The following is a 20,058-nucleotide window of genomic DNA, read 5'->3' on the forward strand; positions in this document are numbered from 1 at the left end:
CCTCCGCCGACGTCGAAGAACGGCGCCGATCTCCAGAAGCATCTGACGCCGCGTCCGGCGCCACAGGCAGCTTCGGCGCCGAGGCAGGAGCCGGAGGACGAGGTCTTGGAGCCGATGGACCAACCGGAGTCACAGGGCAAAATCCTGACTTCGACGGAGGGGCAACCTCCGGGGCCGAAACATCCGAAGCCACCGGAGCGGCCACCGACGCCGACACCGGCGCCGAGCCCACATTCCCAAAAGGGAGAAAGGGCATAAAGGGTGCCGGCCGAAGAGGCGCAGGATCACCCAACGAAAAGGCCAAGGGCCCCGAAGGACCAGCCGGAGCAGCTCCTGGAGCCATCTGCTGAAAGATGGTATACATCGCATTAAGAAACGCGGTACTATCGGCTCCAGGAGTGGGAAAAGCCGGATACTGGGGTGCCTGGATCGAGGGCGACCCCGACGGCGGCCTCGACGTCTGCGACGCCGGAGAAAACACAAGAGGCTGCACCACCTCAATCACCGACGCCTGACCAGGCGAAGTCGGTGACGCCGGAGAGGGCAACGGCGTCGAAGGATGCGGCGTGACCGTGGGGCTGACCTCCCAAGTCTTCCGACGCCGAGCCGAAGGTGACCTCGAACGAGACTCCTTGCTGGAATGACGTCGTGAGTCTCTACGGCGCCGGGAGTCTCGATGACGCCGGTGAGACCTTGGCGAAGAAGACTTCTTATGATGTTTCTCCTTCTTCTTTGACTTTGCCATGAATAACTTGGCCTCACGCTCTTTGAGGGCCTTCGGATTCATGTGTTGACATGAATCGCAAGTCGAGACGTCGTGGTCGGAGCTCAAACACCATAGACAGTCGGAGTGAGGATCTGTAACTGACATCTTGCCCCCACACTCTCGACAGGGCATGAAACCAGACTTCCTCTGAGACATTATTACCGCAGAGAAGACTATGCAGCAGACAATACACTGTAACCACGAAGGTAACAGTAGCTCCCTCGAAGATAACCGTTTCGAATGCACGGAAAAAAGGGAACTGTCATCGGCACGTCGGCGAGGACCTCTTATTGCCTGTATGACGTCAGACGGCGTCGCGTGGGCAAGAGTGACGTCCTCGTCGACGTGCAGAGACTAGTAAGAAGATTTCCGTCGAATGCTGGCGCCATGGGAGTATTCATTAGGTGAGGAATCCACAGGTAGTTGTATCCATCAGAAACTGAGTTTTCCATCACATTTCTTGGTTATAACTACCAAGAGATCCAGGAAGAAGACTCTACGGGTTCAATTATACCATCTTTTTTCAAGTCATCAAGCAATTTCTTTACTTCACCTCTTACCACCACAGGTACTCTCCTCACTGTATGCTTTACTGGCACTGCTCCTTGTAAAACTATTCTGTGCACATACCCTTTCAACTCTCCCAACCTTTCCTCAAACACATCCTTCGCTCCAATCAAAATTTTGTCAACACTAACATCATCCACTATTAACACTTTCTCTACTGAATGGGGATCAATAACAATGTGCAGATAATATTGGTGAACACAATCCAATATGGGAGGACCGCAGTCAGCCACATACACCTTCCCTTCAATACTCTGCAACTTAAATGTAATGGACGATTCAGAAGATCCCAACACATTGATCTTTGAACATTGATACCCTCTGGGGCTAATAGCTTTGGGTAACAAGGAAACTTCAGGCCAATTTTCAATCCCACATTGACTTTGGAACAATTGTATACAATGAACCCGAGTCAACCATCAATTCCACATTCTTGCCCAATATCGAAAAAGCACTCTTCGGTCTGGCTTCTCTTCCCACTTCAGTCTCATCTAATCGCACCATGAGGACATGATCTTCCATGCAATTCTCCACCACATACGATTCAGTCGGTGCCACACGTGCTCTGTACCCCTCTTTGCACATATGCGCAAAATGCCCTTTGCAACCACACTTTCTGCAATCCTTGTTTGCCGCAAAACACCATTTGGCCTCACTGGTGTGAGATGAACTTCCACACTTAGAGCACACTAAGTTTTGCAGGTTTGACATCTTTAACAATCAGTTTACTAACTGGACCACCATATTTAGGAGTAGTACTTTTTTTTTTTTTTATGCAAGTGCTACGTCGCCTTCTCCTGTGATATTGCCTTTTTTGTTTATCTCTTTCATACAAAGCTCTGAATCCTCAACTATTTTAGCTACTGTTATTGTTTCCTTGAGGGATAGGTTCTTTGTTGCCCATAACCGCTCCTGAGTCTTCTTGCTCCTACAATGCACGATGAGCTGGTCACGAATCAGCTCATCTGTCATGAGGCCAAACCTGCATTTTACTGAAAGTTCACGTAAACTTGATATAAAGTCATCTAGCGACTCCCCTTCTCTGAAGTCTGGTATAAAACTTATACCGTAGCATGACAATGTTCTCTTCTTTGGAAAACCTTGTCTCCATACATAGCTTTGCTTCTTCGAATTCATCCTGTAATGATTGTCCATCGTCTTCCTGAATTTCATGTAAGTATTTGAAAATATGATGTGCCTCCTTGCCAATGGTTTTAAATAATAATGATTTTTTCCTTTAAGGGGAAATATTTTGTCCATCCAATGCTATCAAATAATTCTCAAAAATGTCTATCCACTCCTCCCACTAAATAGCTAGTTGGCCTTGTTGATCTAAAAATGTTGGAGATAAATTAATGGATGAAGCCATTATTATTCCACCAATGAAGCAGATACTCTAACAAATAGGTCAAACACTTTCAAACACTTTCTGAAACTGAACAATTCGGGCTGCAACAAAGTCCACTTTTAGTTTTCGCTGTAATACATGTAAACGACAATTCCAAGGTCCTCTTCTCTAATATAGATGTCAATCGCGTAGAAGTGCCGATCCGGTCTTGGAAAGTGGAACACAGAGGAATCGGCCCAAGCTTGGCCACACGTGCGGCTACTGCACAATGTACCACGTTGCCATGACACGGTAAGTAAACAGCTTTACTAGTTCAAGCAATAACGCGGTGCCAACGCGCGTGCTAAAATATTGTTTGGGGAAGATACACGTCTCACTTCCCACACATGTAGCACGTCGAGTAGCGGCCAATATTGCTCACCCGAGTGTGCACCTGCTGCCGAGCCTCAAGTAAGCAGGTTTGTTTTATTGGTGATGGGTTAACCCCACCACGGAACGCCTCTTGTCCATATTTTACAGTGTCACTGATGTGACTGGCGGAGCAGTCCTCGCTCGTCGCCAAAAAATTTAGTAATGACGCTGACGAAGATATTGACGTTGAATATGTATATTGAAGAAGATTTATAGCAGACTGACAAACGCTGCTCTTCTGAAGGCCAGTCACATCACAACTGCCTCGGAACAACCCACTCTGCCATCATGAAACATTACAATAGAATGTCTATACATTACGAAACAAAGTAACATCGCTTAATACATTATAACACTAACCCAGTTGGTTGGACCTTTAATGGTTACATATGTAGTCTTTGCCAATGCTTGTGAGCACACAGGCAATTCGCTTACAACGGGTTTTAACCATTTTTATAATTTTTTATTGGGATTTTGGGAAATAAAAATCATAGAGCAGCATTGGATGAAAAATCACATGAACTGCCAAAAAGTATTCAATAATTTCATCCCTGAGTAACACCAGATTCCCAACCCCCACGGGCTGAGAGGATTTCCATTTGGTAGAAGGAAGGTGACCACCGTTAAAGCACCAAGGTCTGGCATCCACTGTAATACCTCTTCAGTTGAGATGTCAACCAGCTCGCAAAGAGGTTTAACTCCACTGGACCTCAAATCTGAGATAGTTTCCAGAAATAGGTCCCACTCAATTTCCAGTCACTGAAATTCCTCAAAAACCTTGCATTCCAGTCCACATTCACATTTCCAGGCAAATACTCTGCCTTCAAGCTGATCTTATGCTCCAAGCAAATTAGCGAGAGCATCTTGGCTAAATCTGACAGGTCTGAGGATCTTGTCCCTCCTAAGCGATTTATATCTGCCACTGCACAAACATTGTCCATCTTTAACAAAACCACTCTGCCTTGTAAACAATATTTGAAGCTCATAAGGGCATACCTGCAGTCAACTCCAAATAATTTATGTGTTGCAATTTCTCTGTGTGTGAGCACAATCCCCCAAGTGTCCAGTGCACCCAAACGTGCACCCCAACCATGTAAACTCGCATCCGACTCTAGAATGAAAACTGGGGAACATCCTAAGATCGCCCTACTATTCAAAGCATACAAATTCTCCAACCACCAATTCAACCCTAGTTTGTCTTCCTGATCTAGTGATACCTTGTCTCCATTCCAGAACCCTCCCTGAAGGGCCTTCGCTTTATTCTATGCAAAGTGCAATAAGGTAAGTGGCCCAGAAAAACTGTCAGAATGGAAAAAGACCCAAAAGTCTGGCTAGTTCCCTCAGGGTAAAAGACTCCCATTTTAGCACATTACCTTATCTGTTTCCGAATTTTGTCAACCTTCTTTAAGGGGGAAAGCAGAACCACATTCACTGGATCTACTATGAAGCCTAAAAACTCCAGAGGCCTGGAGGGGATTAGAGTAGAATTCTTCCTGTTTACTATGAAGCCCAAACTCTCCAGAAGGCATATACCACATCCAAGATCTTCAAAACCTGTGCTCGGCACTGGGATATGATAAGAATATTGTTTAAGTAGGCAATCATACGCACACCTCTCTCTCTGACGTAGGAAGCTACAGCTCTCATCACCTTGTTAAAAAAACATGGTCCTGAAGAAAGGCCAAAGGGGAGTACGTGGAATTGGTAAGGTCAACCCCGCCGGGTGAACTGGAGATTACTCGGACACTCCCTGGCATCGGAATGGTAAAGTAGCCATCTTTCAGGTCCAACTTTACCAACCAATCCTTTTCTAGCAAGATATACCTTAAGAGATGGCGTCTTTCCATCTTGAAATACCTGTATACAAGTAATCTGTTCAGATCTCTCAGGTTTATCACATGCCTCCCCCCCCCTTTCTTTTCCATGAGGAAGAGTGCACTTACAAAAAAACCTGTTCTCTAAGGGAACTTCTATAATGCTGCCCTCCTGCAACATACTTTTTATCTCTTCTTCTACCACTTTCTGCTGATCTGTGGTTAAAATTAGTTCTTTTGGGGGAACAGATTGGCAGGTATTCCTAAAGAAATCTATCTTGAATCCCTGAACGGTCTCCAGCACATAAGGATCCTTCGTAATTGTTTCCTAGGCCTGGGAAAAAAGTCTGAGGCAGCCTACCACTCTTCCCAGGGAAGAAGCTAAAATTGTTCTCACTCTGGTAACCGGCTGAGCCTTGTCTACGTGACCAATCCCCCCCCCCCCCCTTTACAATGGAAACATCCTCTTTGGGGATAGAAGGTCATGGTTGCTCTGACTTGATATCATCTGCCAAAGCCCCTTTGTCTGAAGTTTGAGAAGTGAAATCTTGGTTAGCTCCGTCCGGCAGAAAATTCCCTTCTCTTGGCCTGTCCAAAAACACCTGGACTGAAAACCCTGCACATGTCTGACTGGGCCTTGTCAAGGGCAGTAAAGATTGCCACATACTTGCCCAGGATTTTGATCATGTCCTTGCCAAAGAGAAGACCCTTAGGGTTCTTGTAGGGTTCTCTCTCTGCCAGAACTCGAAGTTTAGGATTTATTTTCATGATTACTACTCTAATCCTCTCGGCAATGAAGTCAGCATTGGCATTACCCAGAAGAACTAACCCCCTTTGGCACCAACTCCTGAGGAGATTTATATCCAATGGGAGTTCGTTGACATGTGCCTCCTGAGCCATGTGAATGATCCTTGCCAGAGGCTCGACCACGTCAGGAGGTTCTGGCAAGCCTTGAGGGATCTGTCAGGCCCCTTCTAGGATCTCTCCCTAGCTTAACGAGGAAGGTAGTAAGCACCGGGTCTAGGTTTGGGATAAGGTACACTTTATCATGGATTACTTGTCTTGAGCATTCAGCCTTTAGAATACTAGGGCATCCTTCTCAAGTGAGTTCCTGATCAGTTGTTTAATGAATTTGCCCACAATGTCCAGGGGCCACTACTCGGCACTCCTGGGTGCCTATGTTGTGTAGCGGAAACATCTCCTCCCCCAATGCATCTTTAAAGAGTCTCTCGGAAGTAGACGGGGTCTCAGCCTCTGTAAAGAGGTCATCCATATCAAAGTAACCGTGTTCAAGGTCTAATACATACTCATCTAAGGGGCCTGTTGTTCCTCCTCTCTCAACTCAATATCCTCAGTGCCCCTAGGGGCACCTGATTCTCTTGTACTGCATCGGACACCTTTCAATTTTGTGCTGCATAGGACACCAATCCCCTTTAAGATGCTTCGATCTCCCATTCTTTTTAAGGTACTGGGACGTCCAGTCTCCTTTGAGGTGCTTGGACCGCCCATCCTTTTTAAGGGGTACAGAGCCTCTCTGGATATGTTTAGCCTTCCTCTTTATATTACCTCCTTTATCTCCGTAATCGGACCCCCGCCCCAAGATGGACCCGCGTTCTAATTCATTATCAGAGCCCATAGAACTTTTAATAGCCATCACCTGATCAAGAGTCTTGCTTACGCTGGTACGCATCTCCTATTGTATTAGCTTCTTCATTACCTGTTCATTAATCTTTGCAGGTCGGATCTCAGGGCTCTATGTCTACTGATCTGACATCTTAGTCAAATGAGTGAAAGGAGGATTATTTTAAAATAGTCACAAAATACCCTGCAGGTAGATGGCATAATGAGATAAGGGATAGGCTTATTTTAAAATACAAATTGCTGTAAAAGCAATAAATGCACCCCCTGGATACGGAACAATAATCCCTCACTTTAAACAGTTGATCGTTGATACACTCAACTGCCACTGTGACGGTACAGTGTCTCCCTGTGGCTGCTTTTACTCATAGTAATGTATTGGGCAAAGTCCAAACAAAGATGGCGGCATGCTGGGCCGGCCAATCCGTTGCCCAGCGCTTTCCAATAATATCTGCCCGACACGTCGTTCCTCAGGGACGCACTGGGTGAATGCGGCCCACTGCAGCAGCCCTGGGACCGAATTGCTTCCCAAAAGCCGGGGGTTACCAGCACATGCACAAAGGGTGTCACGGTGGTACATGTACTATGGCGCCCGCGGGAGACAGGAGCACTCGAAGGCGACACCAGCGATCTGGGCCCTGCGGTCAGAGAGCGATGTATAAGTCGGCCCGCAGCAAATCAGGCACATTCCGAGAGTATTCCAGACGCTCCAGAATGAGCACCCTGGGAAATTGGCGAGTGTCACTTCCCCAAAGGATGAAATCAATCCAACTCTCAAAAAAACTAAATCTTTAACCCAAAACAGCATAGCTAGCATGAGTTTCCTTAAATTGGAAACTACAGCAAATGCTCACATAATTTTGAAATATCAAACAAACATAAGACAATGAAAAACGAAGGCACTTATCTGCGAGGAGCAGCATTTAGAAGAGGCAGATTGTTGTTCTGTTCAAGAATGTTTACTTTATCGTGTAAAAGGTCTGTCAAGTGCTGCATAGAGTGGCATTAAAGGAATAATGCATAATGGTAACCTCCTGTCTTGTAATGAAATCAGCATTGTTCACTGCACATCGTGCAGAGGACACATAAGCCCAGGTGAAAGGCAATTATTTTGGAGGAAGAAATGTAGCTCTATGCAGGATCAAGAATTTGATGAACCTGAAGCGGGCATTGCACTGTACTTCGAGCAGGTGTTGTAAAGCCCTGTACCACTCATTGTCATGTAGGAGGACCATACTAATCTCCTGTTCTCACGCGTCTCGCAGTAGTTAGAGAGCTGGGCTTCAGTCAACCGCCTACTCGGTGCATGGTGCCTAAAGTATACAAGGAGTGTAAAAGAGAATGAGTCTCAGGCTCTGTATCCATCCATAATCTCCCACTCAGCTCAAAGAAAATGGCATAAGGTGCCATATGTGAGAAATTGACGTTCATGCAGTCTGTACTGCTCAACCAGGGAAGAGACAGGGAGAAGCTAACCATCTAGAAACAAGTACCCCAAGGCTGTGGTACCAGCCTCACCCAATAGGTGAATGTTGCAGCCTACTTGGCTGACCTGAAAACTGGGGTTCCCTTGGAAGGTAATAGCAGGAGCATATGGGGCTGTGTGTTTACGGATGTGGAGAATTTTAGGGTAGCACTGTAGTGCTACCTGCATTAGACGGCGTACCTCGTGAGGGAAGCAGAAATTCGGGAGTAAGAGTTAAGAAAGGGTGAGGCTGCTTTAGACACCATCCTTAGTTGTCCGGACGTCCAGGTCCCTCCCACCAAGACAGAGGTAGAGCCACTGTAACCGCGTCTCCAAATAGAGAAAGCTGTACAAACACCGACGGCTCCATGAGTGGAACCCCACGGTTCCCAGTGCACTCAATAAGATCCCCAGGATGAGAGCTCAAGTTTTGAAATCTCCTAGTGAGAAAATAGGACAGGCTGGCAACGTGGTACAGGAGTCGCAGGAGCATTATAATTTTTGCAAGGATCGCCAGGGCAAAGATTTCCAGAAAACCTATATGTATTTTAATAGCCTGGTTTGTTTTTAGTAAGGTTACGCCAAGGAGACTGCTGGGAGAGTGATATATTTGGATGTCTAAGTAACGGAGGCAAAAGGCTTCCCAATGGAGCGGGCCTCCCCTATAACAAGAACCACTGGACACGTGGCTCGACTTTAAGCGCACTGTAAGTTCTTTGTAGCCCACAACAGGTTTTCACCTACAGACAGCTAAAAGCTGTCTATAAGGCAACACATAAAGGTGTTACGTACCTCAGTGCACGTTTGTGTTTCATGTATGCAACAGGTTAGAAAAGACAGAGAGAGGGATCAAGCCACCAAAGGGGAGAACAGGGAAGAGGAGGAAAGAAAACCTTTGTGAGGACTATGAAAGAGAGAGAAGGCTCACTATTGCAGAATGAAATAGTAGTAAGAGACAAAGCCCATATAGGGGGAGAGGGAAAGAGTGAGTGAGTGTGCTTGCCAGTGAAGGTAGACTGGATTAAAAGAGAAACAGAAAGCTTTGTTAGGGACAAGAGCAAAAGATGGGAGCCAGTATGAGGAATAAGGGGAAAATAAAGGGAAAGAGAGGTATAAGGTACCCGCAAGAGATAGAACAAGAGCAAGTTTTATTTTATAATCTCTAGAAGACCAGGACACCAGAGGAATATTATATATTTATTGTCATCTTTCCTTTCACCTAGCCAGTCAGGAAACTGTTGTAAAACCCAACATAGAAAACGTTGGAATCCAAACTGCAACCCAGTCACTTCCATGTTTGTATGTTGTATTCAAAAGCATCATTTAGGCAAACTGAGAACTTGCCTTTTGTGAAGATGCAATAAAAATAAGGTTATTACTCCTTTATTTAGGGTGCCACTGCCAACATAGCTATTTGTTTCAGGTTATTATGTGGAGTGATTCCCTGGATAACATTTTCATTTGGTTTTCTTTAGTTTTGGGGGATTGACGGGCGTTCAGTAAAATGAAGAGAATCTTTCAGTCTTTTTTTGTGAGAAAAATGCGAACATTATCCATCATAAAAATCAATTGAGCACATCCATTTAGATTTTACCTTCTTTCATCCCTCTGTCGTTTTAACTCTTCATTGACATTTTTTTTAACCTTGCTAGAAAACAACAGGTATAAAAGCATTTTCTCTCTTATGCCTTGCCCATTAAGCCTTGTTGAGAAGTATTCAAACCCCTTCAACGTGTTATTCTAGATCAAGAGATCTGCCTGACTTTACAGGGGGACATTTGTAGAGGGCATTTTAAAGGGTGTACAACTGTTCAGCACCTCCCATTTGTCTTTGAGACATTTTGCCACACTGCCCTGGCAGTTTGTGCTGGACTGTTTACCCTGGAGCAGAATCAAGTCTAATTTCAATATGTCTCGCACCTATCTGAGATGGAACGGCAGGCTAAAAAAAATTATGGACTTAGACGTGGCCCAGGTAATTTACCTGCGGCTAAGATGAATTCAAGCATTCTACCCATCAATTTTTGGTTTCCCTCTGGTTTATAATGACCATAGAAGTACTTTGTGCACACCAATGAGACTTCCTCCAAGTTTGGTGGCAGATTACTATTTGGAAAGAGAAACTCTTGATTCAGTGTTCTACACGCTCTATTTTGTGTTTGCATGTAGAGTTTTGCTAAAGCTGGAGTCCAGGAAATTCGAGCAGATCTGGCATTAACAAAACAGATTGCTGTGGAAGGTGACAAGTATGGATTATGTAGGAAATTTAAAAAAAAAAAAAAAAAACTGATCGCTGTAACTGCTTATGGTTATTTGAAAGTTGAGCTTGGTAGCATATCTATTCATGACATCAGAGCACACAATAATGCATTCAAAGAGGGGAATCATGATGGTAAAATGAACCTGAAGAGAAAGGTAAAAATTCAATTCTATTTAGTCGGTTTCTGAACTTGCACTCTGACACCTTCTTAAACGACTATAATAAGTTAAGTCCCAGGATCCTCCTGGTGTACACCTTTCGTGTGGTGATCAGATATTGGGCGCTCCTCTATATTTCGATCAGGGGTGATTCCTGATAGAGTTAGCTGGGGCAGGATGGTGTTTTCCATGAGGAGGGATGGAGGAACCACGGGAAGAAGCTCCAGAGACATCTGCACCACACCTGGTTCTGTTGGGAGCCTTCAAGGTACTCGATGTACAGAAAGACCTCGCCCACGAACAATGGCCAGTGAACATTGTTCTAACATTGACCACGAAATGTCACTGCAATGGGCCATTTTTTCCAAGGGACACTGAGGAGTGTCAGAGTGGTCGCAGAATGACCAAAGACAGGACAGCCAGTGCTTCCTTCCCAGACCATCTTGGTCTAAAGGTACATTCCCCTCCATGCTGCTCATTGTCCTATACGAACAAGTTACTTACCTTCGTTAACGCTTTTTCTGGTGGATACAGTAGCTACCTGTGGATTCCTCACCCTATGAATTCTCCCAATGCGTCAGCATTCAACAGAAACTTTCTTCCCAGCTCTTCACGTCGACTAGAATGTCACAATGGCACGGCTCCACATGTGACTCCGTCTGATGTCATTGTGGCAATAAGAGATCCTTGCCGGTGTGCTGACCTCAGTTTCACCATTTTTTACGTGCCTTTGAGGCGAACAGGTGAAAACCAACTTCACAAGTACAATATATATACACCAATCCAAATATAAACCACAATATTTGTTTATATAAAATAACACCAAAAACGTATATATATACATATATAATATAATAAAAGAAGTCTTGGTATGACCAGACAGGCAACAAGGAGGTGGGAGGGACTGTGAGGAATCCACCAGAAAAAGCATTAACGAAGGTAAGTAACTTGTTCTTCTGATGGATACAAATACCAGTGGATTCCTCCCCTTATGAATAGAGTCCAAAAGCAGTCCTGCACTCTGAGGTGGGTGCCTGGCCGGAAATCCTGCAACACAGAACGTGCAACATGGCCGTTGTCCTAACTTTCGAATCCAAGCAATAATGCTTTGCGAAAGTGTGGAGGGAAGCCCAAGTTGCTGCCTTACAAATATCCACAACTGGCACACCTCCAGCCAAGGCCAAGTGGCAGACTTAGCCCTGGTGGAATGGCCCTAATACCCTCAGGAGGAAATTCTTTGCCAGTGAATAATAAAATCTTTAAGCAAAGAATGACCCACCTGGAAAGGGTTGTTTTGTGGACGGCTTTGCCCTTCATCTTGCCCACATATCCAACGAAGAGTTGATCATCAATACGAAAGTCTTTTGTCCTTTCAATGTAAAAACTCAAAGCCCTTCTTGGATCGAGGCAATGAAGTCTTTCCTCCTCCTTTGAGGGATGGGGAGGAGGGTGAAAGGAAGGCAGTGTTATAGATTGCCCCATATGAAAGGGAGTAACAACCTTGGGAAGGAAAGCCGCCCTGATTCTCAGCACCACCTTGTTGGCATGAAAGGAGGTTTCACAGTCAGAGCCTGGAGCTCACACTCACGCCTAGCAGGCATGATGGCTGTAAGAATTTCTTTTTAAAAACTACAAATCTCAACGGGCAAGAATGCATAGGCTCTAACGGTGAACCCATTAAAAAAAGTAAGAACCAAATTCAAATCCCACTGAGGCATGAGAAACGGAGTGGGAGGAAATTGGTTAGTCAGGCCTCTGAAAAACCTAACAACTATAGGAGACTTAAATAAGGAAGGCTGATCAGGAATGAACAAAAAGGCTGACAGCGCCGATAAATAACCCTTCACAGTCGCACCTGCACAAACCTTCTGTGCCAAGGAAAGTGCAAAAAGCCAAACAGACAAATGGGCCTTTAAGGGATCAATTTTCTTCTCCACACCAAGTAACAAATTTTTCCATCTGTTTGCATAGACAGTTTTGGTGGAGTGTCGCCTGGCCGATAAGATAACATCCACCACTTCTGGAGGGACAGTTGCCCAGTTCAATCTCCGGGCATGTAGGTGCAGGCTCTGGAGGTGGGGGTGTAGAACCTGCCCCTGCAACTGCAAGAGGAGGTCTGCCCTGTGAGGGAGACAGAGCAGAGGGCACAGTCTGGAGCTATTAAAATGACTTTAGCCGAATCTTGATGAATCTTCCTCAGACCCCGAGGAATCAAGGGTTTGGGGGGAAAAATGGGCAAGGACACAAAGTGGCTGGTCGCACCAAGACATCTGAAACACGTCTCCCAATGATTGTTGCACTGGATACTGGAGGCTGCAGAACAACGGGCAGTGCGCATTCTCCCAAGTCGCAAACAGGTCTATCTGTGGAAAACCCCACATCCAGAAGATGTGAAGAACCAGGTCTGGATGGAGACGCTACTTGTGATCAATCGAGAAATGCTGACAGACTGTCTGCACGTACGTTGAGAACCCCGGCCAGATGGTTTGCTACTATGCAAATCCGATGGTCCTGTACCCAGGACCAGTGCCGCAGAGCCCCTCTGCAGAGAAGATACAACCCTAAGCCTCCCTACTTGTTGATGTACCACATCTCAGTAGTTTTGTCTGTCAAGACTTGTACTGACTGACTGCAAATGAATGGGAGGAAGGCCTTGAGAGCCAGACTTATTGCCCACAGTTCTGACAGACTGATGTGAAACATCTGTTCTACTGGAGACCAAAGGCCTTTTTTCCCCACCCTAGAGTTGAAGCATCCATTATGACCGTGGTACCGGAGGTGGGAGGCAAAACTGCCTTTCTTGGGAAAGGTTGCCGTCCATAGCCCACCATCGTAGATTCGCTGCAGGGTCTCTGGAGATCATTATCGACTCCTCTAGATCCCCTTTGTGTTGAAACCACTGCTTGCGGAGGCACGACTGGAGAGCCCTCACGTGACAACGTGCATGAGTGACCAACAAAATACAAGAATGCAAAGAGACTGAGCAGACGTAGGACCTTGAGGACCGGAACAATCGCTCCATTTTGAAACATTGCAATCAATGACTGAATGTCCTGAATCTGCGGAGTCCGAGGATAGGCCCAATTCAATGTGGTATCCAGTATTGCCTCTATGAACAGGAGGTGCTGAGAGGGCTCCAGGTGAAACTTGGGCACGTTTACCGTAAAGCCCAGGTTGAACAACAACTGTGTTGTCATTTGCAAGTGATGCAGCACAAGCTCTGGGGACTTGGCTTTTATCAGCCAATTGTCCAGGTAAGGGAATATGGATATTCCCTTCCTTCTGAGGCCCGCTGCAACCACCGCTATCACCTTTGTGAAGACCCGAGGTGCGGAAGTAAGACCAAAAGGAAGGACCGCAAACTGGTAGAGTTGCAACCCTACTATGAACCGGAGATACTTCCTGTGCGACTTCAGAATGAGGATATGAAAATAAGCATCCTGCAAGTCGACAGACACCATCCAGTCTTCCTTGTTCAACGCCTGAAGTACCTGTGCTAGAGTGAGTATTTTGAATTTCTCCTGTTTGAAGAACCAATTCAAAATCCTCAGGTCCAGGATAGGTCTCAATCGACCATCCTTCTTGGGAGTCAGGAAATATCTTGAATAGCATCCCTGATCCCTTTCCTGCTCTGGAACCAACTCCACTGCACCCTTTCACAAAAGGACTTGTATCTCCTGCTGAAGCAACAGGAGATGATCTTCCAAACAAAAGGAATGGCGGTGGATGAATGGGAGGAGGAAATTCCCGAAAAGGAAGGGGATAACCTATTCCCACAGTATTTAGTACCCAAGAGTTTGATGTAACTAGCTCCCACTCGTGGAGAAAAGGAAATATCCTGCCCCCCCTAAGGGAGAAGCATGATCCAAGATAGACAGAAAACTAGGGCTGCTTTCCTTGTTGGGTTCCCCCAGAGGAAGAGGATGAGGCAGGATGTTGCTGGGTGGCTCCTCGTGTTCTAACCCTACCCTGCCCTCTAAAAGACCTACAGAGAGGGTTGGCAGGTTGTTGAGTATTGGACTGTGGCCTTCCACGAAAAAAGGATCCACGGCCACAACCCCTAAGCCTCCAAAAGGGTGTGGATGCTGAAGCCTGTAGCCCCCAAGGATCTTGCAGTAGCCATGCTTTCTTTAAAATGTTCCAAAGCAGAGTCGGCCTTGGACCCAAACAACTTTTCTCCATCAAACGGAAGGTCCAACAAAGTTGTCTGAACATCCGTGGAAAAGCCAGAAGACCTAAGCCACGCATGCCTCCTGTTCGCCACTGAAGTGCCCATTGCCCTGGCCACTGAATCCGCTGTATCCAGACCTGACTGGATAATCTGTTTGGCCGCCACTTGAGTATCCAAAAGGAGCTCCTCAAACTTCCCCTGCACATCCTGAGGTAAGCTCGGCACCACAGCTCTTGCCGCGTCCATCAGGGCATAAACATACCTCCCCAGCACACAGGTAGCATTGATCGATTTCAGGGCCATACTACATGAGGAGAAAATGTTCTTGGCTGCTTGCTCCATTCTCTTAGACTCCCTGTCCGATGGAGTAGCAGGAAACGAGCCAAGTGAAGATCGGGCAGGAAAAGAAGCTTGAACTACCAAGCTCTCAGGAGTCGGATGTTGAGAGAAAAGTTGAGGATCCCCAGGAGCAACCCTGTACCTCCTAGCCACAGTCCTGGAAACCGCTGGAGTAGTGACAGCCTTTCTCCAAATGTCTAAAATGGGCATAATTAAAAGGGAGTAGGGGCTCAGCAGAAGTAAAGGAAGGATGCAACACCTCAGTCAAGATGTTTGTCTTCACTCCATTCTCTTGGACTCCCTGTCTTCACTTCTGATGCTTGTAATGGAAGTTCCAAAAATTCTGCAGCCTTTCTTATAACAGTGTGATAGGATGCTGCCTCCTCTGTAAATTCACCCGAGGATGAAAGATCACACTCAGGGGAGGTATCCAGTCCACTTACAGAGTCCAGACCCTGAAACTCCCCCATAGGCTCAGTAATCGCTCCTTCTTCTAACAGCTGTTGCTAGTATTCCTGCTCCTCCAAGAGCCTCAAGGCTCTCCTCCTTGATCTCAATCTGGCCTCCAATCTAGGCATCAACAGTTAGCCAGCATCAACGACACCGGCTTCAAGGCAGATGGACGCGGTGAAGGAAATGGTGGAGATACACTGCGTCCAGACCTGGATCCATCCGGCGCCGGCATCGCCTCCATCGGCACAATCCTCTGAGGCTAAATCATCGTCTGTGCCGAACCAGCACTCTCAGCTGGATAGAAGGTTACAAACTGAGCCGGTTTGTACGGCGCCAGCGAACCCAAAAAGAACGCTAATGGATCCGTGGAACCAGCCGGTGCACCAGCAGAGGCCACAGCCTTGTTAAAAATGCTAAACATAGCATTAAGGAAAGCCGCCGGATCATCTCCCGGAGTCAGGAAACCTCTGCTCTTCTTGAGGCGCTTGGGTCGGACCTGAAACTTGCTCCACAGCCAACACGGGTGAAAAGTGAGTTGGAGAACTCACCAGGGACTTCGACGACCTCAATCAGTGATGACGCTGGAGAAGCCGGTGAACTCTGAGGCTGGGGGGTGATAGTTGGACTGACCTCCGACGCAGTCGTCTCGGAGGGGACCAAGACGTGAGCAATCCCAGGAAGAACAGCATCGAGAATTGTGCCGGCGTCACTTCTTATGAGATCGAGGACTTGTGAGAAGAAGAGTCCCTCGCCTTAGATCAGTGGTTCCCAACCTGTGGTCCGGGGACCCCTGGGGGTCCGCAAAGCCTTCTCAAAGGGTCCGCGACTGCTTAAAAATTTTTAAAAATATTAACAAATATTGACAAATTAGGTCCCAAGCATCCAGTAAAGACTCAGTGGGGTTCCCCGGATTCCAATGATGATTCAGTGGGGGTCCCCGGGTTCCATTCATGATAAAGTGGGGGTCCACAGAAGTCAAAATGTTAGGAACCACTGTCTTAGATCTTCGATGACCCTTGTGTCCCCTCTTGGCTTTTGCTAAGAAGAGTTTAGCCTCTCTTTCTTTTAAGGCCTTGGGGTTCATCCTCTGGCAGGACATGCACCCCTCCACGTCGTGGTCCGAACTTAGGCACCACAAGCAGTCTTCATGAGGATCTGTGACTGACATTCGACCCCAGCACTCAAGACAAGGCTTAAAACCTGATTTCTTTGGCAAAGACACTGTAACGAGTACAACAAGACACCTTTGAAACAGTAGCTGTTCAAGAGCCAGGGAAAGGTGTGGAAAAAAGGGAACTAATATGTCAGTACGCTGGCGAGGACTACTTGTTGCCACGATGACATCAGACGGAGTCGCGTGCAGAGCCGTGCAATTGTGACGTCCTCATTGACACGAAGAGCTGGGAGGAAAGTTTCTGTCAAATGCTGGCGCATTGTGAGAATTCATAAGGTGAGGAATCCACGGGTAGTTGTATCCATCAGAAACCTTATCATATTGAACATTCTGCTGTTGTCTTTCCGGACGTCTTCCTTCTTTTATTTTTTGTGAATGGAGTAGGGAATTTGTCAAAAAGAGTGGTGGTGAAAGTAGCAGCGTTATAGAGAACTACAGGAAAAGGTTTGTAAAATAACATTTACCATAGTTTTAAGACACACTACTGACTCAGATTATTTTGTGAAGGATAAAAGATAAAACGGACAACACCCAGAGATTAATGAGTCTTATTCCCCACGGTGGAAAATTAACTGTGGAAATGGTGTCTGAGCACAGCGTTATGAGAAGGTTCTAAGGTTTGTGGTTCTTTCGAATTGGGACTTGTTCATAGGTGGACCCAGTTGTGGGGTTGATGTGCTTTCTACAACTCTGAACATGATGCCTAGGAACTGGAAAACATTCCAGGTACCCTTTGTGTACCTCGAGGAGGTGAAAAGTATATATTGAAATCGCAAGACATACAAGTATAAAGTGAATCAGTGGAAAGACAGATGTGGATGGTAGAATATTTAGACAAATTAAGTGATAAATAGTGATTTAGTGAGAACATAAATAAAAATACTCTAGTACTTAAAGAGGAATCAACAGAGGTAGGACTGGAAATGTCTTTCACCCTGTAGCTACACAAGTGACTCCCGAGATATTTCTCTTCAAGCTATACAAGTGACCTCCAAGATATTTCTAACAGTAGCATGGGACTTGAGGACATAGACAAGTCAGTTTAGAAAATCTAAATAGTTCTGAAGGTAGAGGGCGGCTCGAAGAGGAGGAGAATAAAGCTAAACCACTAAAGAGAAAGAGCATACCGAGGCACAGTAGAGGATTGAGATGTACCTTTAACCAGGATGCTTACAGATCTCTAAAGTGGGCTAAAGGAGAGGTTTGAGCAGATTATTGGTGAAATCAGTCACATGGTGCTCAAAAACCAGTGCAAAGTTGATACCTTTTTCTTTATTGCTTGTATTTTCAGATGCTAGTTAATACATTTTTTAGTTGACCAGGGATCTGTGTGGTCGCAGATTTTTAGTAAACTCCGTGTCCCCCTCCCTCGCCCCCCAGCCTCACCCCATCTTGGACATTTTTCAGATGAATACAAAGAAATGTGTAACAGATTAAGTCAAACTACAGTCGCACTCTAGCCATACATATGTACATGGCCACTTTAAACACTGCATAGATAACTACAGGGTCTCGTGACTGTTAAACAAAATGACTAATTGGCACACGGTGGAAAGGTTCTTTTAAAGACACTGGCGACTACTGGACTTTAGCACAGACAGGACAGTTCTTACTTTCCAGTACTCCAAGGCCAACCCCTCAGCCACTGGAGGATTCTGGAAACGTGCAAAGCATGAATATTTCCTGCTACTTACAGGACTGCAAACAGACTTCTACAGCCGGTGAAAACAAAGGCTAACGAGGGACTGGAAAAGCACCAGTCCACTCGTTAGCAAACGGGCATTAGAATATCACTCGTTGTGCAAGGGAGTGTGTGCTGCTGTCCATTCCTAATCCCCGGTGGTGGTAACTCCGGCGAATCTCTCATTAAACGTATTCTTCATGTGGGACAGGGCAAGCACCGTCCCGATGAGGCCACCCTTTTGCTATTTTCATCTTGGGTGGTGTCAGGAGAAGCCACCCAAACATCAGAAGGATATTTGGCAAAATATGAAAGTGTGCGTTTGGGGGAGGGGTGGTAGGAGGGTGGCTGTCAACCACTAAGCAAGGACTGAGACAGGCGGTCTTGTCTCCTGAAGGGAGAAGGCACTGCCGGCCTTGGGAAGGGTTTCTGTGATCCCAGCACACCCGAGCTTCACCCGGACTGCAGTTAAAACTATATAAACCAGGCCTAGTTGACATCTTAGAAATGAGAGGAACGGACTCTAATGGTTTTGTGCACTACAAACAGGCGAGAGGATAATGGTCACAGGTAAGTAGTTTTGAACATAGTAGTTCTGAAGAGCAAGGAGAAGAGCAAGTGGTGACGCTCTGCTTTACACTCCTTTCAACAAACAGAGAGAAGCTGTTTCCACAAAGCCGTACTTACACGATGAGGATGCTGGTGCCCCACAGCCGTTTCGGTGGCAGACTGAACCTGCAGGTGAGTCTTCACCTGGAAAGAAATAAAAGCATGTTGTTCAGGACTCGCTGTCCCTGACATATAAAGGTAGCAATGCTTGGAGGGAAGCCGCCCCCCCCTCCCAATGTTTTATCATAATTTAAACCTTTTATACAGCACACCCGACACTAAATTAGCCCTTGGCACTTGAAAAATCAGTAAAGATGAAAGGTTGAGTAATCCGCAGTATAGTCTGAAAAGTAGGTTAGCTACATTGCACGACTAGCTCCAGTTACACTGCATTTAAGCACAGTCACCCCTAATTGTGATTTGCGATCCACCGGTCTGCCATTATCTGCCACAATCTGCAATGGCACCCAATGAAGGGATGTATTAGTGAGGTATAATTCTAATGGAGCAATCAATATCTCTATTCAAAAAGAAAAACAAGCAGTCATCAAACATAACTTAGAGAGAATAATTCCTCCTAGTACCAAATCAGCTTTCCTACCTCAGAAAGACATCTACAGTAGTCTAAGAAAAAAACATAACAGGCAATTAGCTAAGGTCTGGCCATTTGTATTCTGCTTTTTCTTTTTAAATAAAGTCTGCACATTATCAAAGCAAAATGCTGTGAAAAGACATGAAGCCCAGAAACAGTATGGTAGTTCAAGGAATCATGACTTTAACAAGGGACACTTCCCAGCTGCTGCAGGCCTAGATAAGGACAAGCCCGGGAAGCACTGCAGATCAGCCACTAGCGCTGCCAGTCACACCAGGACAGACACCACCTCTACTAGGCGGGATACCCTGGTGCTTACTGCCTGATCTCAGACCTACCCAGACACCGCCGCCCACAACCTCAGACAGTGGATCAACCACTGCGCCAACTCCCTCGCACCACTCAAGAAGACCACCAACAACCAAGCCACCAAGAAAGCCACCTGGTTCACCGAAGAGCTCCAGACCTCCAAGCGCATCTGCCGGAAACTTAAGAATAAATGGCTCACTGAACACACACCTGACAGCCTCAGGGCCCACAAAGACGCCACTCGCAGACACCACCAACTAATCAGACTAGCCAAAAGGTCCTCCTTCAAAGACCGCCTAGATA

At 46.1% G+C, this 20,058-nt stretch overlaps 1 protein-coding gene across 1 annotated transcript in view; it reads right to left on the minus strand.

Annotated features, from left to right (window-relative positions):
* Positions 1–20,058, minus strand: part of SLC25A35 (solute carrier family 25 member 35) — a 95,333-nt gene that overhangs the window by 54,622 nt on the left and 20,653 nt on the right. Inside the window, exon 2 of the mRNA XM_069218717.1 lies at positions 18,933–18,998. Coding sequence (XP_069074818.1) covers positions 18,933–18,998 — 66 coding nt within the window. The remainder of the gene's footprint in view (positions 1–18,932; positions 18,999–20,058) is intronic.

Source organism: Pleurodeles waltl, chromosome 12, assembly GCF_031143425.1.
Source record: "Pleurodeles waltl isolate 20211129_DDA chromosome 12, aPleWal1.hap1.20221129, whole genome shotgun sequence".
Lineage (NCBI taxonomy): Eukaryota > Metazoa > Chordata > Amphibia > Caudata > Salamandridae > Pleurodeles > Pleurodeles waltl.